Raw genomic sequence first — 20,526 nt, forward strand, 5'->3', positions numbered from 1 at the left:
CTGGTTGTAAAATTACTAACTAGTTGAAAACTTTTCAACTGGTTGGTAAAAATTCCAACTAAAATAAATTTCCAACCACAACAGATACATGTGAACTATAAGTTAAATACTTATAAGCTATACTGTCAAGAAGCAATTAAATTCAAGTTAAATACATATTTTTTCCTAAGGTTGAGTTTAATATAATGCATAGGCCTATGCCATTAACAAAATTGTTGTTTTGCAAAGACAAGTAAATATCAAAATCTGACATGCTTACTTATTTTGCATACTGCTTAATCTAGTCAAGCACTTAACCTACATATTGTAACAATCTTAATGGGAAATTAAAGCTCAGGAAATAAAGGAGATTCATTTTTGGGAGGTCTCTTTGATCCTTAAAAATTTGGGTTGCACTCTCAATCATCATGTTAAAATTCTGTCTCAAAGAAAAATTAAGCCACCAAACCTTTCTAAATTCAAGATTTTATTAAAAATTTTAAAGAATGTTCCCCCGAACTTCCGGAGAAACCTCCGAAGGAAATTATCACATGTACATATATAATGACAATCTTAAACCAAGAAATAATTATGCCTTTCACAATTTGTAATCACTGTGAGTCACAATTGTGTTTTTTAATAACAAATAAGCTAGCAAAGCATCAGCTTAGAACTTATCTACATTTGAGCAGGACATGATGTATTGTGGCAAGCAAGATGCATAGGACCTCAAGAATAAAATGTCAATGAAAGCATTTGAGCATTACTATACAGTGAGCTCACTAGGCCAATTCCGATTGGCTAAGAGCATGTGCTTTATTTTGTGAATCACACAATCACAAGGTCTTCACTTATCAGCTAGTAGTGCTTTGGGTTTTCAAGAAGATAGCCTGATAAAATAAAATATAACCTGAATGTTTATTTTTATACCTGCTATATTATGCCCCCTCCCCCCTTGAGTTATTTTTTGATACATAGGACAGAGTATGATCTAATAATGTTTTGATTTACATCCCAGGCTGCTCGGGATGGTAAACTGGAACTGGTCCGTCGACGTCTGGAACTCCTTGGTCATAAACATAAAAAGATCAACAAGAAGGATTTGGAAAACAACACAGCTTTGCATCATGCAGTTCGCTACAACCATTTGCAGATAGTCAAGTTGCTATTAGAATATGGTGCAGGTTAGAAAATACAATTAGCCCTTTCTGACTTATAAACTTCTGGCTGATTCAAAAGGGCTGAATAAGTAGCATTCTGTTGTTGTTGTTTTGCCACCAAATGCCGGAGTGCATGCAAATGCCAAAATGCATACAAACACTGAAGCAAGTCACCTATTTGTATGATTGTGTGTTTTTTTTGTAGATGTTGAAGCTAAAGGTGAGGACGATGCTACTCCTTTGCATTATGCTGCAAGATTTCGTCTATCCGGACGGGCCAACAACCTCACCCCTAGAGCCACGCCCAAAGTCTCACCTCTCTCATCCCCAACTGGAAGTAACGAAAACTTGGTTGATGCTGCACAGATGACAAAGAACGAAAAGAAGATTTCAGAGAAGAAGAAGGAAGGGAGCTCAAGTCTGAGTCGGGCAACCAAGGAGAGACTGCTTGGCGGCCTTACTAAAAAGCCTCTAGGACAAAAGTCTCTAGGCAACAGACTGCTTGGGGAGAAAAGAGTTTCTGGGGTAAGTTAGGCAACATTTTTTTTCTGCAAAGAAACCCATGCTGGGAGTGTTTTGGTAATTAAACAAGTTAGCACGAAGAAGCCCTTCCAGCAACTATGGTTTTAAAATAAAAGTGCACACAAATTTAAGCAGTAAAACAAGCTATTTAATCCATGGCTTGATGTTTTCCCATACTTGTATTAAGGGGGGGTGAGTGGGGATACTTTAGTGTACTACATACAGAAAGTTATTTTTCCACTTTTAAGTTTTGATGATTATTCAATTCCATTTTTTTTATTTGTATGTACATATTTACTCATGTATAATACACACTTTTTTCCCGCGAGAATAACCTCCAAAATCAGGATCGGTATTATACATGAAACTTCTTGTTTGAGAGGTGAAACATTTGCATAATAATAAAAACAATAGAAAACTCTTGTGTATTTTGACCATACGTTAGTCAAGTTATTTAAACTCGGTGTGTATTATACACAAGTGTATATTGTACATGAGTAAATACAGTAATGTCATTTATGTTAAAAGTACAGTTTTTGTTTTATGCCTCCCTACTGTATAAACATGATTGTTTAGCTTTGGTCAATACTTTAGTCTACCTTAATACCGTTATACATGTACCCGAGTACATGTATAACTATTGTAGTTTGGGTTGGTTGGCTGCAATTACAGTTGCTATTCCTATATACTGTACTTCTATTTTAAATGGGAATGAGTAATCGTGATAACTGTTGACCATTTTACTCCAGATGAAGGATGCATCCCCATCTGGCCCCTCCTCTGTCCCTGCCGAGCCGGCCCAGGATTCCATGATCCACTTTCTGCTGTCCAAGGGAGCCAAAGTGAATGCTAAGGACAGCTATGGTTCCAGCCCCCTGCATTATGCGGTCGCAAGAGGGTCTCTACTAGCCGTGACTGAGTTGCTCACTCACCCTGACATAGATATTGAGGTAGGTATGGCACAGTTTTTGCAATAGAGGCTGACCATTTAAAGAAGGCCAATCATGCTGCCATTTAATGCTCCTGTTTAATGGCAAGTCACACAAAGCATTCATTTCCTTTGACTAATTCAAGCAAGTACCAAGATATTTTCAATCAAATATCGTCAATATCATATCAGACTTTATTCGTAGATGCAAATAAACTGTTGTATGTTTGATGATAAACAATAACAAAGGAGGGGGTGATCAACATTCTTTAACTTTTGAGGGGGCTTAGGGGGGTTATTAGCTTTTAGGAAAAAAACATTTGTATGCCCTTCTGGTATAAAACCAATTACTGCATTGTTAGGTCCAAAGAAAGGAAAAAAATTATATGACAAAAAGAACACCCTGCATGTTAACATAAAAAGAAATTTTCTTAAAGGCCAACAACTCTAAAAATAAAATTTTCAATCCCTTAAAAGCGTCTTGACTAGAAACTTATGACTTACTCTCTTTCTTTGAAGCTCAGTATACTATTGCCTAATGACCAAAATTATTCCTTTCTTTGCACTTCTTTTTTTACAAGACCACTTTTCTTTCTCTTCTTATCTTCTCACTGACTGCATTGTTTGTCTGTCCACCCCAAACCTGGACAATACTATCCCCTTGCTTTGTATAAAATCTTTATTCATTATCTGAGAAGATCTCTTTTTAACTGCCCTTATAATCTTGAGCCCCTATCTACAGGCTCTATATGGAACACCACACACCTCAGAAACTAAACCAGTTCAGGCCTGCTGGTCACTTCTCAAGACACCTGAGAAACCTTGAGCAAATTAATATAACCGGATGGAGTATTGAAACAGAAACTTTGAGCAAATTAATATAACCGGATGGAGTATTGAAACAGAAACTTTGGGCAAATTAATATAACCCGATCAAGATTCTGGAGATGGGTTTATACAGTAGAGTGAAGGATCTTAGATGCACAGATTTCTTCAACTTAGAGACTGAAATCCTTAACAAGTAACACTGATGCTAATGCTGTGTTTATCACTTTAGGCTAAGGACAAGACCCAGATGACTCCCCTACACGTGGCGTGTAGCCATGGGTGTATACCAGTAGCCAAGTGCCTGGTAGAGGCTGGTGCGGACCTGCGCAGCCTGGATGAAGAACAGATGACGCCACTGCATTTTGCCTGCATGGAGGGCAACCTGGGTGTAGCTAAACTGCTGTTTGTTGCAGGTAATTAGAAGATCAAGTGGGATCTTGATAATTCTCATTAGTAAGTCCCAGCAACTACGACCATAATGGCAAGGAGAAAAAGATGTGTTGCAGTCAATTTGCGTGGTAGTTGGTCCACATTTTTAAAGATAGTCTGGTGTGGCTGTCAAGTCGCATGTTGCTTGTCCTAGTGCTGCATGATGTCAACACTCCGTCTTGCATTGCAGCCAAGTTGCGCGGAAGCTGGTCCACAGTGTTTAAGATAGCCTTGTCTTGTAGTCGAGTTGCATGGTCGCTATTCCCGATGTTGCATGCTGCTTAAACTCGTTGTTATGTTGCACCCGAGTTGCCCAGTGGTCGGTCGAAAATGTTTAAGATCCTCTTGTGTTGCAATCGAGTTGCATGGTAGCTAGTCCCTATGTTGCATGTTGCTCATACTCAATGTTGTGTTGCAGCCGAGTTGCGCGGTGGCTGGTCCACTGTCTCCAAGATGGTGACAGACCAGGACCGAGAGGAACAGACGGCCCTCCACCTCGCAGTAGAGGGTGGTCATGGAGATCTGGCAAAACTCTGCCTGGAAAAAGGTGCCAATGTGAACGCCGTCAAGGTAAACAAGCAACTTAATCCCAGGAAATATATTTTCTCGATTTCTTGATCAAGATATTTCGGTTCGCGATGATTTGATAAATGCGATAATTTTTTGTTTCGATGCTACGGTCTTCGAGAGTCTGACATGAGTGCACATGCGCATGCATATTGTTTTTATAGAAAAAAACCTTTACAAATGCGCTTGCTGATTCATAGAATCAAAAAAAGACGGCTTATCAAAAAAGAAAAAAAACGGGTAGTATGATACGCAAAATCTACTAGAAATCAATAAAAATGTGAAGTGGATAATGATATTTTCTCGGATGAGATAGGCAAGTATATTAACATCTCAAATGTAGTAGGAAATTTTTCATCTCATTAGATCTCTTAGAAATTATAATCTTACAGCTGTTTGTTATCTTCCTTTGGGATTTATGTCCCCGACCCTACCAAACACAAAAACGTGCTTGGTAAAGCCACGTGAAAAGGGGAGAATTAGAGTCTACTTTACTAAACATTACAATATTTTCCTTAAAGGGAGGCGTGGCCCCCGCCCCATCAAACACAAATAAGTGCTTGTTTAGGCCACGTGAGAAGGGAAGAATTAGAGTCTATTTTACTAAACATTACAAATTTTTCTTAAAGGGAGGCGTGGCCCCCGCCCCACCAAACACAAATAAGTGCTTGTTAAGGCCACGTGAGAAAGGAAGAATTAGATTTCATACTAAACATTACAAAATTTTCCTTAGAGGGACGCATTTCCACGACTCCACCAAACACAAACAAGTGCTTGTTAAAACCACATGAGAAGGAAAGAATTAGAGTCTAGTCTAAATATTGCAAGACTTTCCTTAGCGGGACACAGCTCTTTGTGAGGTCTGTCGTTTAATTCTGTGGATACCTGTTCAATTTTTTTTTAAAAGGCCGCTTTGGGCTTGGGTTGCTTAGGGCTTCGTGTCCACTTCTAGTGCGATTGATCATTTGAAATGAATTGATCATTTGGAACAGCAATTATTTTCCTATTGTACCCTGGCTTGTTTTTAGCAGCTTGGTGAGGGGTATAGTCTGTGTAACCAAAAGGTTAGAGCTAAACAGTGTAGAGTATTTATTTCTTAACGGAAGAGACTAAGTACCCATGAATGTTGACAAAAAAGCTCATTCACACGTAAGAAAGAGTTTTTTCTTGGAATGGTATTTTTAAAGACATAATTGTGATCTTCAAAATCAGCTTACAAGCATATTAGCGTTTTACAACTTGTGGTCGAAGTTATTACTGCAATTTTCTAAATTATAATGCTAATTAAAACTCAAGCACTTGAGAGAAAGCGAAGGTCCTTAAACACCTTGCCTTGTATTCGTAAAAATATCTTGATCGTTTTAACAGTTTTAACTCCCTATTTCACTATTATAAATCTCTGTCTAGAGAAGAACACTTAGAACCACATTAAAATTAATTCAAAACCTTATTTGCAGTTGAAGTAAATCGAATGTTAGCTGCTGTTAATGTTAGCTTATAATTATGGTCTTCACATGCAAATATCAAACACACCTGATGAAATCATCAGTAGAATATGAACCGTGATATTGTGTGGGAAGCGCAATTTTTTTTCTTGGGAAGCCAAAAATAATTAATTTGGTGGGTAGACAAATGCACCCAAGTGTGAACACCAACTTTGTTCAATGTTCTATCAAATGCAATAGAAAAGCAACACAGGCGTGGTTGAAATGAATACAAACTGAGAGGAAGAAAGAGGACAATTAAGGCAGATGGTAAATCTCTTCGCATTACCTCCCACTTCACTGATGATGGTCCATTTAAATGCGTTATAACGAGCCCATAAAGAGAGTTCTACTTCAGTTGCATAAAGCCTTCGCGAAGTAACTTTCTCCCACAAGATAACAGTCACTAATCAAAGGTGGCAGCGAACTCTAGAAACAAACCTACGTTCAACAACACGACACCTGAAAAAAGACATGGCTTTTTCTTCCGTGGATTGTTTAAATGTATCGGCTCCAATGGTCCTCCCATTTGTCACCGGTGGGATATCACTTCTTCTCTCCATTCTTGTTATCCCAGGGAACTTTCTAATCCTCCTCGCCATCTACAAAGACCCAAACCGAGAGCTCCGCAATCCATTCAACTTATTCGTTGGAAATCTTGCATTGGCGGACTTACTTGTCGGGTTAGTGGTTCTTCCTCTCTCGTCGGCGTTACACATTCGGGAAGGACTGCTCATTGAAGCGAAATCCTATGAAATTTGGACGATTCATGTGAGCTTTTTCATCGCATGCACAGCTTCTTTGCTCAGTCTTGCTGCCATGACATTAGACCGCCACGTTGCCCTTATTTATCCAGTTTATTATCGCATAGCACTAAGTCCTAAGCGAGCATTTTTCGTCTCTGCCCTTATTTGGATAATCTCTATCGCCTTGCCACTCATTTACTTCAAAGTTGGCTATATTATGTACGCTTTCGTTTTTTCCAACATTGCTATTGCTGTAAGTTTATTTTTTCTATTTTCTTGCCTGTTCATAACTAGAAGGATTGGCAGAAGAAATTCTACTCTAGAAAGCCATACAGGCCAAGGAAAACGGGGTCAAAACGGCAGGGAACGGAGAAGACGAAACAGTGAACTACAAGACCGTCTGACACGAGTGTTCAGTCTAGTATTGATCGCCTATCTTATCTGCTACGGCCCATCTTGTGTAATGGTGTATCTTATGAACTTTTGTGTGCAATGTAGTTGCTCACAAATTCACTGGTTTCGTGACATGCAGTTAGTGTTTGTGCTAATGAACAGTTCTGCCAATCCATTTTTGTATTCATGGAGGCTTTCTCCATTCCGAAATGCCCTAAAAAAGCTCTTGAGATGCAAACCAAGGACTCAGAACGACAATTCTTCCTCCTTAGATAACATTTTTCAAGATCTTTCGACTTCACGGAACACGAGAAGTTACAAAAACAATGCCATAGAACTTGTGAGTTTTAAAATTACCGAATTTAGTCCCTAGGATAACATTCTTCATATGAAATGAGCTGAGTTGGCAATTAAAAATAGTCTAAGATTAATTGTTGAGTTAATAAAAATTAACTCTAAAAAAGGTTCTTTTTTAATTAACAAACTTTTTTGCCGTATGAACATTGTGTTGTTGATGAAAGTTATAGGCAGGTGAAGAGCTTTATTACTTAGCCTTGGTCTTGCAGCAGGATGATAATTTGAAAAAAATGCTTAAAGCAAATTTCATTCAATTAGGTTAAATTTCCTGTCGAATCTTATTTGTATTTTGTTGGATGACTGATAAAGAATTGAAGTCCAATCTTTTTTTTTTACCAGCACAATTTCTTTTACAAAATCCAAGAAGACATACGATACTTTAATTATGCTACAAGTCGTGTTAACAAAAAAATAGATTTTGAAATAAATAATAAATGAATCTAACCAAGAGAGCATAAGATAAGTGAGGGACACTTCGGTATTGCCCGCGCGCCATATCGATTCCGAATCTGACTATTTTTAGTAACCACCAGCCCACCACTGCGCGTGAGCGTTTTTACTCACCCTACCCCCGCGCTGTGGCGTTTACATCTTGTTGTTTGCCGCTGTTTTGTGACTTGAAACCGAAAAAAAACCACCCTATTTGCACAAATACCATCAAAAATTTCATTCTAGCATCAAGGATACGGGCAGTTGCGGCTTATTAAGGGGATGTAGTACTTCGAGGATTGCAAGATTTCCAAAACGAGACTTCATTCAAAATCAAGAGCGGAAAACCTCGTGCTTCAAACACCGTTTTTGCTCTATAACTTAAACTTGCTGCTTCTTCGTGGTTTCTCAACATTCATTATCTTCCTAATGGTCAAACGATATCTGTAAGTTAGACATTAGATATGATATTGATTTTTGTGAATATTCCGGTGAATTGAGAAGGAATCCAAGAATAAAACATTTCATAAAACTATCCTTGTAGCGAGGGAATGCATTTTTGTGATGATCAAAGCCAGCAAGCTGAAGTATCTGAGCTTTTATAAAAGTGAGAAAATAAAGAGGGAGATATTACTGTACTTTTTTTTTGATGTTGTTATTATTATATGCTATATTATTAGGTTGTTATTATACAAGCTGGAGTCGGAATTAGAATCAAAATTTGAATCAAACGTCCCCCCTCTCCCTCTCCCTCTCCCTCTCCCTCTCCCTCTCCCTCTCCCTCTCCCTCTCCCTCTCCCTCTCCCTCTCCCTCTCCCTCTCCCTCTCCCTCTCCCTCTCCCTCTCCCTCTCCCTCTCCCTCTCCCTCTCCCTCTCCCTCTCCCTCTCCCTCTCCCTCTCCCTCTCCCTCTCCCTCTCCCTCTCCCTCTCCCTCTCCCTCTCCCTCTCCCTCTCCCTCTCCCTCTCCCTCTCCCTCTCCCTCTCCCTCTCCCTCTCCCTCTCCCTCTCCCTCTCCCTCTCCCTCTCCCTCTCCCTCTCCCTCTCCCTCTCCCTCTCCCTCTCCCTCTCCCTCTCCCTCTCCCTCTCCCTCTCCCTCTCCCTCTCCCTCTCCCTCTCCCTCTCCCTCTCCCTCTCCCTCTCCCTCTCCCTCTCCCTCTCCCTCTCCCTCTCCCTCTCCCTCTCCCTCTCCCTCTCCCTCTCTCTCTCTCTCTCTCTCTCGTGTACATTTCTTTTGAGTTTTGAATTAGAGATGTAGAAATGTTCTTCCTCTTAGAAAAGTCGCACAATTCAATTCATTTGAAAAAAACGCTACTAAGTCTTAATATCCTCTTAAAAACACGAATTAAATATCATATATATTTTATGTAAATAATGCAGATCACCAGTTCAGTTGTAGTTATCTTCGTTTTTTCACCGTTTTAGGTGAACATGAGCACACCACTGCATCTGGCAGCGACAGGAGGCGACCTAAGCATCATTCAAATGCTGATGGAACACGACGCAAACATAGAGGCCAAGAATGCAATTCAGGAGACCCCCCTACATAGAGCGTCCCTCTTCAATCGCCTAGACGTCGTTGACTTCCTCTTGAAAAAGTAAGAACCGATTCATACGTCGTTTTTTTTTTTGCTATTTTGAATCTAATTATTTGGATTGGGCACATGAACAGTTCGACTTCAGAAATCAAATGCCATATAATCATTTAGGGCGACGTCTGAATCAACGTTGATCCCCACGTGTTTTTGTCCATATAAAAAGTCTCGAACGACGGTGCTGTAAACCAACCGTATTGTTTCAAAATTGAAACCAAAAGTATGGACTGTTCTAATGTATTCTCATATTTTCGAGGCCCTCCACCAATGACCGCCGAGTATATCACACAAGTGAATGCAGAGACATTCTTCCAGGATTTTACTCGAAGATGATACGAATTATCAACTAATAAACGTGCGAGTCTTCAGGCACTTTCCATTTTTTTATTTCATACATGAGATTTTTCTTCCTAGATCCCGATCTAACTCAGAAAGACTAAACATCGTTGCTCTGCATAAAGTTTGAGTTTGCTGAAACAGACAGAAACGTACATTGAAATGAATTGTCTCGCTAGTGTCACGCACGAACTAAGATACAAATATGAGTGTAGTTTATGCAATGTTTGCCTTTTTGGGAAGTTTATATGAGGTCTAAAAAACAAATACGTACAATGCCAGTTTGCTTGTACGTCATTTTATTCACAAGAATCATCGCTGTCATTGGTGGCTGGTGGACGGCCTCGAAAGTATGCAAATACATTAGAACTGTCTATAGATACAAAAAGCCCAAAAGAGTCGTTTTCGTGAACCAGAAAAATAAATACAATACACCAAAAACTGGTATTCGACTCTGCCAAATTCTCTTCTTTAATAAGACTTCTTCAGGGCAGACAAAAAAAGTCTTATTAAAGACGAAAATTTGGCAGAGTCGAATACCAGTTTTTGTGTATTAGAACTGTCTATGGTGCTGGCGCAGTTTGAACACCGTGTTGGGAGGTGCTGGCAAATGTTTGCGAAATTTTGATTGAGCTCAAACTTTTGGCCAACACTTCGCAAGCATTTCCTTTGTCTCGTGGTCATTCGAGCTTATCACAGCTTTGCTGGCGCAGAACATCAACGAATATCAGCAGAACACAATCCCATGTGCTACTTTCTAATTATCAGATTAAATTCATTGTTTTTTATCGTTCTCTTGTCACTCTTAGTCGTAAAATGGTGACCGTAACAACATCAGGGGGCGAAATAGACCTAAATTCAACCGGAATCCAGCTAAATCGTGGGTTGCCTTTGGAAAACACAAGTAAAATAATGGAGTCTTGGGTTGCCTTTGGTCCCGTCATGCATCACACGCAAGTCAAGCGTGAACTTACTACCAACATGCTGGCCATGTGTTGGGGCAGTTTGCACACCGGCCTAACTCGGGCCCAGCACTCCGCCAGCATCGCTAGGCCAGCGACATGACGGAAAAACCTGGAAAACGCGCGATTCCAGATAGAGAGAAGACACAATTTCATACAATGGCTATAGGTTCCTAGTATTACGGAATGATTTTCAAAACACAAATAACGTGAGGCCGAAGTGCACATAACCAGATTTCGCTTTTTAAGATAACTTTTTCTTGATCATCATTGCCCTGTGTATCAGTTCAGGGACGAAAAGCTCAAATTTCAATGACACTTCACAAAAGGTCGCATCAATTTAAAAAAAATCGCACTTGATATTTTGTTTGCTATAAGTTACTAAGTACTTAGAGAAATTCTTCGCCTTATTCGATATGAAATGGGCTTATTTGAAGCGTCACGTCATGTTTTTCCGTCATGTCTAGGCCAGCATTGCTGGCGGGTGCTGGCGCAGTTTGCACAGGGCTTAAGCAACGACGAATGCAACGTCGAATACTAAATTTGATTCAGAATTCAATAGCAGCACGTGAAGATACGTTTAGTCCGATAAATTTTATCTGTTTTCCACCGAGCCACGACGTGAAATCTCCAAGTTTCACGACTAAATGAGGACGCGGATGTTTGCTCTGTAAACTCCTCTAACTACGTTCGATACTGTAGATATAATGCTCTTAGTTTATTTTCATCTGTTTTCTGATTCTTATAATTGGTTTAATCTATTGCAACTAAATTGGAATTCATCGCTAAGCAAGAACACCTATTTTTTCAATCTCCATTTTTTACGGACTATTTAAAAAATTTCCCATTATTTTCCATGATCAAAGTGTTGTGGAGTCACGAGCGTAGCGCCGGAAAACTATGGGAATTTTTTTTTCTACAACACAAACAACGAAAACAGTATTTTGAAAAATCAAAACCGCGCGCGCTCGTTTTAAATGGTGTGTTACATGGCTGATCGGTGTTTGCAGCGCAGGTAGATTAGCGAAAATTGTAAACATTAACTTCAAAAACCAAAAGCCAAAACAGTCTTCGTTACTTTTAGTGTCCTTTTGTTAGAATGGAAAATACATTTACTAGAAAAAGTTGAGAACGAAATTTGGTTTTTCGTTTCGCTTCAAGTGAACCTGCAAGGATTGTGTGAATGATGAATCCCGTGGTATGTCCTTTGATTTACCATAGCTTACAACCAATCAGACAGCGAGATAACGCGCAAGTGTTGTAGGAAATTAATGTTGACTATAAGAAATTGGAAAATAACAAATGCCTCACACTACTGGTTAGAGAATACAAGTCTGTTTATGGCATTCAGTGAGGCTATCTAGGCTTCCAGTGAGGCTCATGTAGTGAATGAAGCATTTTCAACACAAGAAAACAAGATTGTAAGTCAAACTTTGTTCCACATTTTCTTATTGTCAAACTTAATTTGTACATTCTATTTTTAGCCGCGCGTGTATCGAATGCCGTGACAAAGACAAGGACACGCCCCTTATGATAGCAGCCGAGAAGAACCACGTTGATACGGTTCGAACACTATTACAGCACGGGGCGGATATCGCTGCCAAAGACATCAATGACAGGAACTCGGTGTTTCGTGCTGCTGCTGAAGGTTGCATGGAGACTTTGGAGGTGAGGACGACAATGCTTAGGCCTCTTCGCAACCGTCCTGGAGTCTACGCGCTAGGCGGCGCTTGAGCCGCAGAAACTGGTGTCAGCGGGTGTTTCAGCCGCCGCACCCAGCCGCCATTTTGTTCGAGAATGCACATTTCCATTTGCTGATTTTGGGTTCCTTTTGTAGTATTTTCGTTTGAATTTCGTAACTGGAGCATACTACTTTGTTTTTAGATGATTATTTTGAGGTTTCTCATAATGTTTCTCGTGTCTTCTAAATAGTCTGTTTTATAAAACAATTACAATTATGTGACTGAAAAAAGGCCTCCGTCGATTTACTGATATTTCACACCATTTTATTTGTCACGTAACGTATTTACAACCTTTTGTAAGAACATACACTTGTTTTTTCTCCAATGTGTGCGTTTATTCTATGGCGTAGGATGCATGGAACTTTAAGTTTTTGGCTTCATAATCACATTTTCAGGTTTTGCTAAAGGTAAAAGTTGGTAAGACTCTTGTTGACCAGTACGACAAGCACGAGAACACACCGCTGCACTTTGCTGCACAAAAAGGCTTCGTCCGTATCGCTACGGTAAGGGTTTACAGCACTTAAGGCGAACGGGCTTGAGGCTAAAGTATTATAAATGAACACATAGATGGTTGATTGCTTTGTTCGTATCGCTACTTAAGGGTTTACTGTGTTTGAGCTGAACGCTTGGCTAAAGGTGACAGATGAGTAGCTGATTGATTGCTTGGAAAGCGAGGGCATCTAACAAAAATCAGTTTTGATAATGCACTTTTTTAATGTCAAGATGGACTATCTGCGATGATGTGTGTTTGAATGGTTTGGTTGGTGGGTCTAATAAGCTTATCTTGGTTTTGCGTATCTCTTCTCAGCTTTTGCTTGACAATGGTGCGTGTATCGACAGCAAGAATGACGAGGACATTACTCCTATCCACTACGCTGCTAAATTCGGACGTGTCAGGTACGAAACAGTCCCAAGCCCCCACGTCAAGACACGCGCGTCCACCGAACATCCATCCCACAAGCCACTGCGCACCTACAAGTCTGTCCCACTAGTCACTTCGCGCTCACACATTCATGTCACAAGCCACCGCGCGCCAATACATCCATCCCAGATGCTACCGCGCGCCAATAAATCCATCCCAGATGCTACCGCGCGACAATACATACATCCCAGATGCTACCGCGCGCCAAAACATCCATCCCAGATGCTACCGCGCGCCAATACATCCATCCCACAGACCACCACACACTCATGCATCGCTCCACCCCATAAACTCACCTTTTCCTTTTTTTTAGCTTACTTATTCATACAGGCTGTTTGTGTATGCACCGTAAAACTCGTTCAATGGTAATTATTCAAATAACACTACGCTTATTCAAAATTGTCGCTTTATTGCTGGACTGTCCCACCAGTCACATCGCACTCACACATCCGCCCCACTGGTCACTGCGTGCCCACATCCAATCCCACGAACCACCACGATTTGTGCACCATGAAACTAGTTAAAGCCGCATTATCACCAGTTTACTTCCGGTCGATCACCTTACAATATCCCATGATTTTTAACGGAAAACGCGAAAAATATTTCAAAATACTGTAAGCAGTGTGTCTATTGGAAGTTTCTTTGAGGATGTGATTGACAATTTAGAGCGGATGGCCTGTTAAATATCTCGGATTATCTCCGGAAGTAAACTGGTGACAATGCGGCTTTAAATTGCACATGAAACAACTACACCACAGCTATTGAAAATTGTCTTCAATCTCCATTTTAAAGGACTGTGTGCGCCTTGCTGAAGCGAGACCCGGCCATTATTAATGACGAGGACGGAGCATCCAACACACCTCTGCACTTGGCAGCCCTACACGGGCATGCAGCAGTAGTCAAGGAGCTTCTGTACAGGGGGGGCGCAATTGACGCAAGGTGAGTTAACAGGAAGGGGAGGGTGGACTTGGCAATGATACACGGGCATGCAACAGTAGTCAAGGAGCTTCTGTACAGGGGGGGCGGCTATTGACGCAAGGTGAATTACCAGGAAGGGGAGGGTGGACTTGGCAATGATACACGGGCATCCAACAGTAGTCAAGGAGCTTCTGTACAGGGGGGGGGCAATTGACGCAAGGTGAGTTACCAGGAAGGGGAGGGTGGACTTGGCAATGATACACGGGCATGCAACAGTAGTCAAGGAGCTTCTGTACAGGGGGGGGGGGCGGCGGCTATTTACGAAAGGTGAGTTACTAGGGTGGGGAGGGGAGACATTAACAATGACGCATTGGCATTCGACAATTCTCAAGGAGCTACTGCACGGGCCGGGGGGGGGAGAAGGGGGGCTATTGACTCTGTCAGTAGAGTCACTAGGGAGTGGAGGGTATACTAAGTTGTTACATACGGGCATGAAATATTAGTCAATCAACTACCGTATTGACTTGCGAGTATTCACGGTGAATATGAGTATTCACGGTGAAATTCGATGGTTAATAAGTGTGAAATGCATCTGAATCCATGAGACGAATCCAGCTTTGACTGACACATTTCTTGTTGCTATAGGAACGCTACACTTTGGACACCGCTGGACTGTGCGGCGGCTCGTGGCATGGTTGAGGTGGCAAACATCCTCCTTGATGAAGACGCGCCCGTGGATCCCACTGACAAGGCAAAGGTACCCTGTACAGAGAACGCTAGCCTAAAGCCGCATTGTCACCAGTTTACTTCCGGAGGTCCGACGGAAACCTCAACCGTTAAAAGACAAAAAAATCTATTAAAACCCGATATATTAAACAGACCATGCGCTCTAAATTATCAATCAGATCCTCAAAGAAACTTCCAATAAACACACTGCTTTCAATATTTTGAAGTATTTTTCGCGTTTTCCTTTAAACACGAAACCGCGCTATAAAAGGGCCTGTGCCAGGCGTTTGTCATCTTCAGTTGCCATTCATCCTAAGAACTGACAGCAGCTCCTGCTAGCGCTTTGAATAACAATGCGAATAGAGAGGAATATTTTTAACTCTATCCTGCTTGAATTATTTCAAATTACAACAATTCATGGCATAAACTCTACTAGGAATATTCAAAAGGGTTTCACATACCGCAGAATGACAATAAACACCGGTATATGTTGAATTACAATTACACGCACTGTTGCGCGATTTCTGTCTCGCAATCTCTCACTTAGCAGCTAAAATATCTAAATTTAAGCCTATAAGCTACCCCTGCAGAATCCCTTATTTGAAAGTAAACCTTTAATATAACAAAGCTTTTGTAAAAAAGTTGTTCTAACCACTTAATAAAAGGATGAACGAATCGCATAGAACAAGCCGCGATTGATAAAGGTCAGTTATGTTTCAGAAAATCAATGAATAACGTCCCGAAATTCTTCAATAGCTCCACCCGAATCCCGAGGGACTATTGCACGCATGTTCTATACTGTGTAGCGGCTGTAAAGATATTGTGGGCTCGTAAACATGGCGGATACAAGGACGATTCATGAATGGCCCGGAGAAATCGGCGCGTAATTCGAATTCAACTCAAATCTTGGTCAAACTTTTGCGAGAATCAGCCCCTCTTGTGCTTCTAGATTTCATATGTGATGTATAAGTCTACTTTAAGTTTCTAAATATGTTTTATTTTCGCCTCTGAATTGTACGATATATAAGCAAATCGAAGAAATTTATTTCTCCGCTTCGAGTTCCGTTACCACCAGCCATCTTTACTTCGGATTTGAATTCAAAAGATGTCGATAGTGGGCGGTCCTTACCCTTTTATAGCGCGGTTTCGTCTTTAAAAATCATCGGATATTATTACGTAATCGACCGGAAGTAAACTGGTGACAATTCGGCTTCAAGTACACCTTTGCCGCTTACTTGCAAAACAAATCCTTGCGTAGCGTCTATGCAGCGCCTGCAATAATCGTGTTTCGTGACGTATTTGTAATACATTTGAATAAATTAATTTCAACAGCTCTTTTGCAGCGTGCTTAACTGGCGTAGCAAGCCAAAAGGGTTGGGGAAGAAAGACGGAGACGAGGCGCGCGCTAGGGAGAGGGAAAGATGAGGGAGCTCCTTTTCTCTTCATTCGCTTCATCCTTCTCTCCAGGCGCGGGGGGTCTATTCCTCGTCTTTCCCGGCCCTTTGCTCTTGCTACGCAGGCTTATTAAGAAAGTGCAATTGAGCGGCTTCACGGAGGCTTAGCACACTAGAGGGGAGAGTAGGCGGTGCTATATTTTTTTTAGTAAAAAGAATGGTGTATGATGTTTGCGACAAGGGAATAGTTAAATGATTCATTGATGTCGTATGTAAAATATTTGTCTATTTTTCTTGTTATTTTCATGTTGTCTATTTTTCATTTATGATGATGTTACTGTTTATTTGTAGTTTACTGGCTGTGATTGTTGTATTGTTGTTGTTTTCCCTAGACCACGCCCCTGCACCTGGCGTCACGTGAGGGCCACGTGGAGATGGTCAAGCTGTTGCTGTCCAGGAAAGCTAACATCACCTTGACTGACAGCGCAGGCAGAAATTGCTTGGACATCGCAATAGAAAGCAGCCACAAGTAAGTTAAAGAATCTCCAACAACCACTCCTTTGTTATTGTTTGTCATTGAAAAAACTGTTCGATATGCTCACAGACTTTATCCTTCTAAGGAAATCTTCAAAAGACTCTTTTCTCGGGGATCTGTCCCATTGGGCCTCAATTTTTGTTCCTAGGAAAACACAATCACATTGCAACCTCTCTTGAAGCTACTGAGGTTATTATTTTTTTATTAATATTATAATTACTATTATGATGATACTTTAATAGTATCATCGGTAGCCATAAGTAAGTGGGTTACTCTAGAAGAGTGTGTATAAATAGAGACCTTAAAGAATGTCCAACAGCCACTCCTTTGTTATTGTTTATCATTGAAAAAACTGTTTATTCGCATGGAGACTTCAAAATAATAATCTAGTGAAGTGAAGTCTGATACGTTATATACCATATGTGGTTGAAAATATTTTAGTTACTAGCCGAAGGAAATGGATGCTTTGTGTAACTCGCATTGAGCGGGAGCGTAAAATGGCGGCGTGATTGGCCTTTACGGCAACGAGGACGATGTGTTCTCTTTAATAGATTTCCAGCCGTTTTCCGTCAAACTACGACGTAAAATTCAAGGTTATACGGTCTAGCAAGGACGGGAGCTATTGTAGAAATGAGGTTTTTGCTTAATTTGTGTTTGTTTCGGAGTATAAAGTAAGGTAGTTTCATTGAAACGCCGTATCGCCAAAAATTGTCCAGTAAATTTCTTTCTCGAGAGCTCGACAATTCTTTTTTTCTGCGACGGACTCCCTAAAAAAGAGGGAAAATTAGGCTAAAATTTGTCCTAATTCTTTGCGTCCATGTTTATCGTTCGAAAAGAAGTTTTTGAATAAGCCTCATTGGTCACTTCTCTTGCTAGGGAGGTCGCCGTTGCCATTATTGATCACGTGGACTGGAAGCAAGCCATGCGCAATCGATGTAAACTTGGAAATGCCATCACCTCCCCTATGAGAAAGCTTATCAAGAAATTACCAGGTCAGAAGTTGTATCTCTTACAAGATGTTCCATAAGATACACGAACAAAAACGATACAGCGATAGACGTGGTCTAGTCGAAGGCATAGAAGGCGCCTTAGGTAGCCGCCATACGATTTCTGTCTGTCCAACGGAACACAGCTTAAATCAAAATTGTTGTTTTTTGTTGGGGGGGGGGAGAAGGAGTGGAGAACCCGGTGAAAACCCCTCGGGACAAAGGCGAAAACCAATAAACTCAACTCACGTTGGAACCGGGAATCGAACCCGAAACCCAGTGTTGAGAGGCACGGGCACTACAGAGCGACCGGGAAACCTGTGGTGAGAGGCACATGCGCTACAGAGCGACCGGGAAACCTGTGGTGAGAGGCACAGGCACTACAGAGCGACCGGGAAACCTGTGGTGAGAGGCACAGGCGCTACAGAGCGACCGGGAAACCTGTGGTGAGAGGCACAGGCACTACAGAGCGACCAGGAAACCTGTGTTGAGAGGCACAGGCACTACAGAGCGACGCTCTGCCAACTGCGCCTTCTAGGCTCCCCTGTAAAACTGAGGTAAGATACGAGTTTCTTGCTCCTTGCAGAGGTTGCGGAGAAGGTGTTCAAGCGTTGTGTCGAGACCAACGGTCTTCCTGTGGACCACCCCAATTATGGTATCACGTTGAACTACGAGTTTCTAGATGACGTCAACCTCGAGTGGGCGGCAAGTAGTACCCCGGATGAAGAACACGAAGGCTTGGATGCTGTGATGGAGAAGATCAAATCGGCTCTCCCCGAGAATGCAACCAAGCAGCTGGAGCTGAAGGCGAACCATCCTCTCATGCTGATGGTAGGGACTTGTCATTACTATCATCATCATCACTATTATCATCATCATCTTCTTCATCATCATTAACACTATTCTCACAACCACCATTCTCTTATGCTGATGGTGGGGACTTGTCATCACTATTATCACCATCATCATCTTTATCATCATTAACACCATTATCACAACCACCATCTTCTCATGGCGATGGTAGGGACTTGTCATCACTATCATCATCATCATCTTTATCATCATTAACACCATTGTCACAACCACCATCCTCTCTTGCCGATGGTAGGGACTTGTCATTACTATCATCATCATCACTTTTATCATTATCATCATCACGATTATCATAATCACTATTATCATCATCATCATCTTTATCATCATCATCAACATTTGGTCTTTTTCATCTTCAACGTCATTATTGCAACCAACATCACCACCACCCTCATGCTGATGGCAGGGACTTCATCGCAATTCTCATCATCATCACTACCTTTAAATCTCATGGTAATAGTAGGAATTTGCAAAAATGTATTAAGCTGAGACAGATTTTTTTTTTTGGAAACACAGCAGCACCACTGTCGTCATCGCTAACATGAACTTAATCATCATCTTCTCATCATCATCATCACCACCACCAAAAACATCATCATCTACTCAGCCATTCACTTGTCACCTACCTCCGTTATCATTATCATCACCACCACAACCACCATCATTGTAATCATAATAATAATAATAATCATCATCATCATTATTTTAATTCTCTTTCCCCTCCCAGGTGAACAAGGAGCGCGTCAAGCTACTCAGCCACCCACTCGTGACCTACCTCCTCCGCTACAAGTGGCATCAATTCGGCCGCTACGTCTATTACAGCAAACTGGTCTTGTACATGATCTTCTTGTTCTTCCTGACGGGTTACGCCATGGTTACCACCAAGGTCATGCCCAGCGACAAGTGCAACCAGACGGAGTGTGAATGTGTCGTCGACTTTGGCCTGATTGTCACCGGAAGTGACGTGCTTTGGCGTCAGGTCGGACAGCCCATTGTTATGTTTATCACGTGTTTGAGTTTGTTTCTTGAGGTAAGTAATGTTTGTTAAGTACATTACATTACATTACATAGCATATGCACCTATTGTTCCCTTAAGTCTTAAAAGGTCTTAAATTTTATTTCATGTTTTTGAGGCCTAAAAAGGTCTAAAATTTGGGGGAAAGCTGGATAATGGTCTTGAAAAATCTTTTCAAGTCCCAGATAAATGCAACAAAGATTATGCATTGGTTTATTTATTTAGGAAGTTACAGACGAAGTGTTAGATTTGTGAAAGTTCACGATAGTTTTAAATTTGAAAATCTTTTGTAAAATGCCTTAAAACTTCGTAAATACCTTAGGCGTTTAACTGCAGGAACCATGTAAAGTGACGTTGCGTATGTCATCATTGCAGTTTCTTCAATTTTGTTACATCTGGCACTTCTATCTTCGCTGGTATCGACTGCTAGAAGTGTCCGCTTATCTCATTTCTCTCATCTTCATGGTGAGCGAGATCAAGTCTGAAGGAACCACAATAACCATACCCAAAGATTCAAGGTATAAGAAACCCAAACACGTTAACCAACGAGAACCCAGGTTTTGTTGTCTTATGCTGCATTCACACCAAAACCATGTTTTGTTAAACAAGGTTTTTCTTTCCCTGATAACTTGCCAAGTTTCTCACTGTGTTGAATTCTTACTAGCTAAATGATCACTTAGTAACATGTACAGCACAGTCTATT

The 20,526-nt window shown here is 41.1% G+C and overlaps 2 protein-coding genes across 2 annotated transcripts in view; both read left to right on the forward strand.

Annotated features, from left to right (window-relative positions):
• The window catches only part of LOC5510266 (transient receptor potential cation channel subfamily A member 1 homolog), a 30,458-nt gene that overhangs the window by 3,066 nt on the left and 6,866 nt on the right, over positions 1–20,526 (forward strand). The window contains exons 2-17 of the mRNA XM_048721976.1: positions 998–1,163; positions 1,345–1,664; positions 2,411–2,611; positions 3,647–3,830; positions 4,265–4,416; positions 9,245–9,417; positions 12,197–12,380; positions 12,850–12,957; positions 13,263–13,351; positions 14,169–14,315; positions 14,940–15,051; positions 16,807–16,943; positions 17,826–17,941; positions 18,522–18,766; positions 19,536–19,838; positions 20,199–20,341. Coding sequence (XP_048577933.1) covers positions 998–1,163; positions 1,345–1,664; positions 2,411–2,611; positions 3,647–3,830; positions 4,265–4,416; positions 9,245–9,417; positions 12,197–12,380; positions 12,850–12,957; positions 13,263–13,351; positions 14,169–14,315; positions 14,940–15,051; positions 16,807–16,943; positions 17,826–17,941; positions 18,522–18,766; positions 19,536–19,838; positions 20,199–20,341 — 2,780 coding nt within the window. The remainder of the gene's footprint in view (positions 1–997; positions 1,164–1,344; positions 1,665–2,410; positions 2,612–3,646; positions 3,831–4,264; positions 4,417–9,244; positions 9,418–12,196; positions 12,381–12,849; positions 12,958–13,262; positions 13,352–14,168; positions 14,316–14,939; positions 15,052–16,806; positions 16,944–17,825; positions 17,942–18,521; positions 18,767–19,535; positions 19,839–20,198; positions 20,342–20,526) is intronic.
• On the forward strand, positions 4,428–7,824 carry LOC116617044 (octopamine receptor beta-2R-like). Its single transcript, XM_032379428.2, has one exon. The coding sequence runs from the start codon at positions 6,372–6,374 to the stop codon at positions 7,407–7,409; it is 1,038 nt and encodes a 345-aa protein (XP_032235319.2). The 5' UTR covers positions 4,428–6,371; the 3' UTR covers positions 7,410–7,824.

The sequence above is a fragment of the Nematostella vectensis genome, chromosome 14, assembly GCF_932526225.1.
Source record: "Nematostella vectensis chromosome 14, jaNemVect1.1, whole genome shotgun sequence".
NCBI lineage: Eukaryota > Metazoa > Cnidaria > Anthozoa > Actiniaria > Edwardsiidae > Nematostella > Nematostella vectensis.

Coding starts and splice junctions, on each gene's coding strand:
- LOC116617044 (XM_032379428.2), top strand. CDS start 6,372: ATGGCTTTTTCTTCCGTGGATTGTTTAAATGTATCGGCTCCAATGGTC.